General features: G+C 40.3%; 4 protein-coding genes across 4 annotated transcripts; all 4 read left to right on the top strand.

Moving 5' to 3' along the window:
- Positions 1 to 749: 749 nt before the first annotated feature.
- LOC141607963 (uncharacterized) lies at positions 750 to 1745 on the top strand. Its single transcript, XM_074427312.1, has 2 exons — positions 750 to 1261; positions 1658 to 1745. The coding sequence occupies exons 1-2, from the start codon at positions 750 to 752 to the stop codon at positions 1743 to 1745; spliced, it is 600 nt and encodes a 199-aa protein (XP_074283413.1).
- Positions 1746 to 2534: 789 nt separating this feature from the next.
- Positions 2535 to 3287, top strand: LOC141607961 (uncharacterized). The gene is made up of 2 exons (XM_074427311.1): positions 2535 to 3000; positions 3052 to 3287. The coding sequence occupies exons 1-2, from the start codon at positions 2535 to 2537 to the stop codon at positions 3285 to 3287; spliced, it is 702 nt and encodes a 233-aa protein (XP_074283412.1).
- Positions 3288 to 4778: 1491 nt separating this feature from the next.
- LOC141609097 (auxin-binding protein ABP19a-like) lies at positions 4779 to 5573 on the top strand. Its single transcript, XM_074428312.1, has one exon. It carries the CDS (start codon positions 4832 to 4834, stop codon positions 5468 to 5470), a length of 639 nt encoding a protein of 212 aa, XP_074284413.1. The 5' UTR covers positions 4779 to 4831; the 3' UTR covers positions 5471 to 5573.
- Positions 5574 to 6561: 988 nt separating this feature from the next.
- On the top strand, positions 6562 to 7329 carry LOC141607960 (uncharacterized). The gene has a single exon (XM_074427310.1). The coding sequence runs from the start codon at positions 6562 to 6564 to the stop codon at positions 7327 to 7329; it is 768 nt and encodes a 255-aa protein (XP_074283411.1).
- The last annotated feature ends 521 nt before the right edge of the window (positions 7330 to 7850 follow it).

Genomic DNA, 7850 nt, shown 5'->3' with positions numbered 1-7850 from the left:
CGTTTTCTGCATATGAATAATATTAGCCTGTTTGGTATCATTGAAACTAGAATTAAGATAAAAAGTTGGTTAAATGTGAGGAATAATTTGTGGACAAACTGGTCAATTTGTACAAATAACTCTTGTCATAGTGGAGGACGAGTTTGGGTTATTTTGAATCCTAACATTTTTCACTTGGTGATCATTACTGCTCAATCAATTCATGTTAAAGCCATAGATAGAGGGAACCAATGTCAGTTTTGGGTCACTTTTGTGTATGGTTACAACAGATTGAATGACAGGGTACCACTTTGGGATTCTTTGAGATCTTACAGAAGGGAGATAGAGGGACCTTGGCTCATTGGAGGGGACTTCAACAATGTGTTGTTCCCAAATGAGAGGTTATGGTCTGATGTTACCCTGGCTAAAATTACTCATTTTCAACAATGCATTCATGATTGTCAAGTGTTTGATATTAAAGCTATTGGCTCGTTTTTCACCTGGAATAACAAACAAGAGGTTGAAATCAGAGTTTATAGCCGAATTGATAGGACTTTGGTTAATGAGGATTGGATGGATACTTTTCCCGATGCTTATGCCAACTTTATGAAAGAAGGTGAGTTTGACCATTATTGTCCTTATTTTATACACTTGGATGGTACTCCAGGGGTAAAAATATCTCTTTCAAATACATGAACATGTGGTCTTTAGCCCCAGATTTTCAAGCTACAGTTGCTGGAAGTTAGGGGGAACCTGTTGCAAGGACTCCCATGTTTCAAATTGCAACTAAATTAAAGAGATTAAAGAAACAGTTCAAATTGTTGAATAAGGATCAATTTAGTGATGTGCAGAACAATGCTAGAATTCTGAGACTGGCTCTGAAGGATATTCAAAAGAAATTAGTTGACACTCCTCTGGACCCTATACTTATAGGATCTAAAAAGGAAATTCTAAAAGATTATAGTATGATGAAAGAAGCCAGCTATTCTTTTCTTGCTCAGAAGGCAAAACTGCAATGGATAAAAGAAGGTGATGATAATACCTCTTATTTCCATTCTACAATCAAGAGGAGGAGGAGCATGAATAAGGTAATTAAAATTGAGGATAAGGATGAAACTCTATGTTCTTCAATGGAGTATATCAATATGGCTTTTGAAGATTATTTCAAGAGTATATTGGGAGAGAGCAAAGCTGTCATACATATTCACATCCCTACTGTAAGGAAAGGGAACATTCTCTTAGAAGAACACATTGAGAGCCTGAGAAAACCTGTTACTGGTGAGTAAGTAAGGCAAGCACTTTTTTCAATTCCTGGTACAAAAGCTCCTGGCCCTGATGGGTTCAGTAGCCAATTTATAAGGATGCTTGGCCAATAATTGGGAATGAGATTATAGGGGCTGTCAAGAATTTCTTTATACATGGGAAGCTTCTTAAGCAAATTAATAATATTACCATTATCACTCTCATACCTAAGGTGGATTTCCCTAAGTCAGTTTCTCAATATAGGCCTATCTCTTGCTGCAATTTCATCTACAAAGTCACTTCAAAGATCTTATGTAGCAGATTAGGGGAGATACTTACCTGAGATAATAAGTCCAAATCAAAGTGCATTCATAAGAGGGAGGGATATAGTGGGGAACATTCTCATATGCCAAGACCTGGTTAAGCTCTATAACAGAGTTCTCTGCTCCCCAAGAGTGATTATGAAGCTGGATTTGCAGAAGGCTTATGACACTGTTGGGTGGAGTTTCCTGGCAGAGATGTAAAATACCTTAAATTTACCTGACTTTTTCACTAAGATGATCATGGAGTGTGTCACTACTTCACATTACTCTCTAGCCTTAAATGGAGAAACTTCTGGTTACTTCAAAGGGAAACGTGGACTGAGACAAGGAGATCCCTTATCACCCTTGCTCTTTACAGTTTGTTTGGAGTACCTAACCAGAGTTCTAGCTGTGGCACAGGAATATGAAGGTTTCAAATATCACTCCCTTTGCAGAGGCCTCAAACTTTCTCATCTTTGTTTTGCAGATGACCTCCTACTATTATGTAGGGGAGATAAGAGGTCTATTGTGTTACCACTAAGAGCTTTCTCCAACTTCTCTGTTGCTTTTGGTTTATCAATGAATCCTAGCAAGACTAATATCTATGGTAATGGACTGTCTCAGGGGTTGTTGCAGGTGATTGCAGACTTATCAGGGCTTAAATGTGGATCACTCCCATTCAAATACCTAGGTATGCCTATAGCACCCAGGAAGCTTTCAGTTCTGGAATGCAGTGTCCTTGTGGAGAAAATAGTTGACAGGATCAGGGCCTTAGGACCCAGGAAACTCTCATATGCTGGACGTTTAACCTTGATCAAGTCAGTATTGAGCACATTAGACTCTTACTGGGCTAGGATTTTTATTTTGCCTTCATGTGTAATGAGGAAGATAGAGTCCATTTGTAGGAATTTCCTTTGGCATGGAGGAGTACATGCTTCTTCCCCTACTCTGGTTTCATGGTAAACTGTTTGTTGGCCTAAGAAACAAGGTGGGCTGGGCATAATTGATATAATGCAATGGAATAAGGCTGCCATTGGAAAATATGTATGGTGGGTGATGCAGAAAAAGGACCACTTATGGGTCAAATGGGTTCATAACATTTATATAAAACATAGGTATTGGCTAGATTACAGCCTTAATGTGGGTGCTAGTTGGGCCTGGAGAAGTATATGTAGAGTGAAAGAGGAATTGAGAGTGGGATATAGTGATGGCTGGTGGCTTGAGGAGGATGGGGTATATACAATCTCTAAGGGTTACCAGTGGTTGAGGGGAGACAAAGCCAATGTGGAATGGTGTAAGTGGGTATGGTCCATACTGGGAATCCTTAAACACAATTTCATCACCTGGCTGGCTGTTTTGAAACGATTACTCACTAAGGACAGGATGTGTAAGATGTTTAATTACATAGAAGAAGAATGTGACTTGTGTGGAAATGGAAAAGAGGATAATCATCACCTGTTTTTCACCTGCCCATACAGTAAGAAGTGTATTCATCTAGTGTCCAACTAGTGTCAGTGTTTGTTACCAGTGGAGGACATTGGTGAATGGTGGACTAGGAAACAGTTTCATTCCCAGATTGAGGCTGATAGTATAGCTGCTGTTCTAGGAGCTTTATTTTACAACATCTGGTGGGTACGAAACACTTGCAGACTGACACGGGCTGTGATCAGACCTGAAGTTGTTTTGCAAAAGATCAAGGAAGACATTAAGCACATGATCCTAGCTCATAATCAGGGTCCTCAATTGAATTGGCTTAATCTCTAGGTTTAATATTGGCTTATGTTGGAAAATGTAATGTAATCTGAAAAGTGAATAAGGGATATAATTCGCCCAGTTTGTTTATAATATAACTTACATTTTACCAAAAAAAAAAAAAAATAAAGACAAACAATCAAGCGAGCTAGAACTGCTCCTCTACGAAATCGTCACCTAACAATGATAACGAAACAATACTAATCAGTAATCACAAACCATCACTAATCACCCCTTCATCCCCAAATCAACCCAAATTAGGATTTGCTCAACTTATAACAACAAATAAAAAAGAAAGCATAAAGAACACTTACTACTGCGATAGACACGGAAAACACGATGTAACTCAAAGATCACCCTAGCCATGGAAATGATCGAGATAATTAGAGAACCAGTAATGTAGTTTAGGTTTTTTTGAGAAATGTGTTTTAAAAACTGATTAGACTGCTGACCACGACTTTTATACTTCCTTAATCATTTTAATCAAAACCGCGGAAAATAACCCGCCAGACCGGGTACACGGTCGAGTGCCAGACATACTCGACCGAGTACGTCCTACTCGACCGAGTGCCTCACGTACTCGGCTGAATGCACCCAAGGCAGTAGCTTGTCTCAAAACACTCGACGACCCACTCGGTCGAGTACAGCCTACTCGGTCGAGTTCACTATGCCCAGAAATTTGTGGTATTACAGCTCACCACTATGGGAGTATGTAACTTAAAAGCAAAGTTGCTAGAAATACCTATGTGGCAAGTCAAGCTACAATAAATTGTGGATCACCATTAAAGATGCTCTAAGTCGATCATTTCACGTCATGGTTCGCTGCAATTTTGAACAGAATTTTTAGTTTAGACCTTAACGCAATATTGTTACAGTCACTCTTTCGGTTCTAAATGAATCAGCATTCCCTTCTAATTAATAGGTTCCTTTACTCCCTTAGAAACCAAACTTGTAAATCTATGCTCACTTGTAGTTTTTAATCAACAAACCATAGCCGTAGACCCGTAGTAGGCACAGGAAACTCACCTTTACCTCATCGTCTTTGGAATATTATATAGATTAGCTGTTTTTTTTTATCTAACTGGTAGAACTCCCGCGGTTCAACCTTGTCACTAAAAGTTTTGTCCCCTTTGAAAGTTTTTTGCAATCGAAAATGATATTAGTAACACTGCGTATAAAATTTTTAAAAAGGTCATGGCCATAGGGTTGGCCGATAAGGATGGCCTTCTCAATGCTTCGAACAAACATGAATTCAACAATTCAACAGTCTTGTACTCATAGATAAAAAATATGCCAACAAGTGTTATAGTAAACGCTGTGACGCTGCATATGATCTAAATAATGCAATTGAGGCTTAGTTGTGCTTAAAAAATATTGTTCACGTAATTTCCCAGCAACTTTCCTGTCGTTGAAGTCGTTCCCATTTTCACGTACACATTCCTATATATAAGGGGACGGCAAGATTAACACAAATCGGACCCAAACACAATTACACATCAAACACACATACATACTATAAAACATTGAAAGATCTTTAGCTCTATAAGACCAAAAATATGGCAATATCGAGAGTTGTGTTCCTATTGTCAGTCCTAGTCCTTTTTACAGTATCAACTGCCACCTCAGTCGTGGACTTCTGCGTAGCAGACTACCAATTCCCCAAGGGACCTGCCGGATTTCCATGTAAGAATCCGGCAAATTTAACAGTTGACGACTTTGTTTACTCAGGATTAGGTGTTCGTGGAGACACGAATAACATCTTCAAACTCGGTGCGACTTTTGCAGTCGACACAACATTCCCAGCTTTAAACGGGTTGGGCCTGTCTATGACCCGGCTCGACCTAGGTGTGGGTGGAGTAGTCCCGATCCACAGTCATCGTGTATCGGAGCTTATTTTGGTAATTGATGGTCCAATTATTTCCGGGTTTATTGACGAAAATAATGTTGCCTACTATAAGAAGTTAAATAAGGGTGACATAATGATATTCCCACAAAGTATGTTACATTTTCAAGTAAATGTGGGTAAAAAACCAGCTCTTGCATTTGTAAGCTTGAACAGTGCTAATCCTGGTTTCCAAACTACTAGCGTTTCTTTGTTTGGAAACGATTTGCCTACGAATGTGATCGAGAAGATCACTTTGTTGGATGCTAAACAGGTGAAGAAGTTGAAGAAAATCTTCGGTGGTACTAACTGATCAAATATTCTTCTTTACAATTTAATAGTTTGCATCAAATGTACTCTGAATCATTTATTTTCAGTAAAATAGTTCATATAAGATGTCCTATACTTGTATGACAGCTGGTTATTTCAAGTGAAAGTTTAATTCTGCATTGTCAAACTCTATTATTCAAACAAAGATCATTATCAATATTAATGTTTGAGTCTGCTTAACCAGTTAACCCCACTTTATATATACTATCTTCTACTGAGTGACTCTAAAACTAAGAACATAAGAATGCAACGATATCACGTGAAAGTTGGTCAAAGACGGAGGGATTATAAATTAGAGTAAATTATCAATTACTCTCGGTTTGGATCATTTGTATACCTATGTTTTAGTACAATACAAAGAGTAAGGAAAGAGAAGAGAGTCACTTATTGGATGACATGTGGAGGGTCAAATTGTCTATAAACGACATTCCAAAAAAAAAAATCTAAAAGTACTACTGCATAGCTACAGAACCGCAAACCCGGTTTCCAAACCAAAATAATTTTGTTTTCTTTTTCAAAAAAAAAAATGCAATTGAATTGATCTTTTAGAAAAAAAATCCAAGGATTTATTTCTTTCTCAATTCATGAGTTTGCTGCTTGGCCAAACTGTAGTACCACCATTGTTGACATGAGTATCAGACGCTGATGACGGAGCTCGATCGCTGCAAGGGGTCGTCGCGTGGAAGCTCTTAAGTGAAATCGGTACAAGTAAGCAACAGGAGTTAGGGTTCAGTTCAATGTCGCTTCTGATTGGCATCGCTCGTGTTAGCCGCTGTCAAGAAGTCAGTCATGTTAGAATATATTGTATATACTCGTTTATAATGTTCTATGTTTGTAATTATTTGTTACCTAGTTTACGTTTCTGATTATGGAAAATATCGTCATGTTTAGACTAGGAAATCGTCATTGTAAATGTGTATATATTTCAAGGATTGTCTCAATAATAATTCAAGCAATACATTCCTTTATGGTATCAGCTTCCTAGGTTTATCGATCCAAATCGCTTCCGCAACCCTAGATCTCTTCTCCCTCCGGCTAAACTCTCTACCTCTCCGACCTCACGTCATCCTCAAAATGCCTCCCAAAAACAATTATCACCCTGCTCTCGCCGTTACGCAGATTCGCAATCACATCACCGTTACCCTTGGCATGGATAATGACCAATATCCGCTTTGGGTCGCTCTCTTCACGAACCACACAAAAGCCACACGCGTGCTTCACCATATCATCGAGACAGAATCCGGCAAGCCACCGGTGCCTACGACAGCCGATGAGAAGGAGTTGTGGGATGCTATTGATGCTACGGTCCTTCAATGGATCTATGCGACGGTTAGCACGGAACTTCTTGAAACAATTGTCGAATCAGAGTCTACTGCCATGGAATGTTGGACTCGGGTTCAACGAATTTTTCAAGATAATCAATACAGCCGTGCCGTCACTCTCGAGCAAGAGTTCTCCGGCACGTCTATGGCGGATTTCGCATCCGTCTCAGCATACTGTCAACGTTTGAAGGCACTTGCTGATCAATTGAAGAACGTCGGTTCACTGGTCACCAATAATCGTCTTGTTCTTAAACTTGTCTCCGGTCTCACATCGGCATACCTGGGAGAGGGAACAGTCATTCGACAAGCCAACCCGCTTCCTGAGTTTTATCGCGCTCGCTCCATGCTCACTCTCGAAGAAGCCGGCCTCGCCAAAGCTGCTGCCTCTTCTGCCTTGTACGCCAAACACAACGATGATGGCGACTCATCATCCTCAATTCTAGGTAAGCCTCCTAATTCCTCTAACAAGAATAAGGGTGGTCATAATAAGAAGAAAAGGAGGCGGGAACAAGGGGAATAAAGGTGGAAAACAGAGTGATGGGGGTGGTTCGAATGGGGGCTCCAACTCTACAGGAAATCAGCCTAGTGGGTCTCTTGCTGCTCCGTGGACGGGATATGGCGGTTGGCCGTGGGGACCCTCTTCCTGGCCTTATCCACCATGCCCATACCCCACGGCACCAGGCTATGGCGGTTGGTAACGTCCTGCTGTCCCACGACCATCTTTCCCTCCTCGCCAACAGACATACACTACCGCGGCTCCACCGTCTCAAACAGACATCGAGCAAGCGATGTATACTCTCGGATTGACTCCACCAGATCCCAGATGGTTCATGGACACCGGCGCAACTTCTCATTTGACATCGGACACAGGTAATCTCACGTCTTATGTTAATTCGAGCATTAAAAATGGTGTCATTGTTGTTAATGGTCAATCTATTCCGATTAGTGGTCACGGACATGCTACCCTTGCTAAACCACACCCTCCCCTTCAACTTAAAAATGTCATTCACGTACCTTCAATTGTCAAAAATTTAGTCTCCG

Source organism: Silene latifolia, chromosome 10, assembly GCF_048544455.1.
Source record: "Silene latifolia isolate original U9 population chromosome 10, ASM4854445v1, whole genome shotgun sequence".
NCBI lineage: Eukaryota > Viridiplantae > Streptophyta > Magnoliopsida > Caryophyllales > Caryophyllaceae > Silene > Silene latifolia.
The sequence above is the reverse complement of the archived record's forward strand: the minus strand, read 5'-3'. Positions and strand labels throughout refer to the sequence as shown.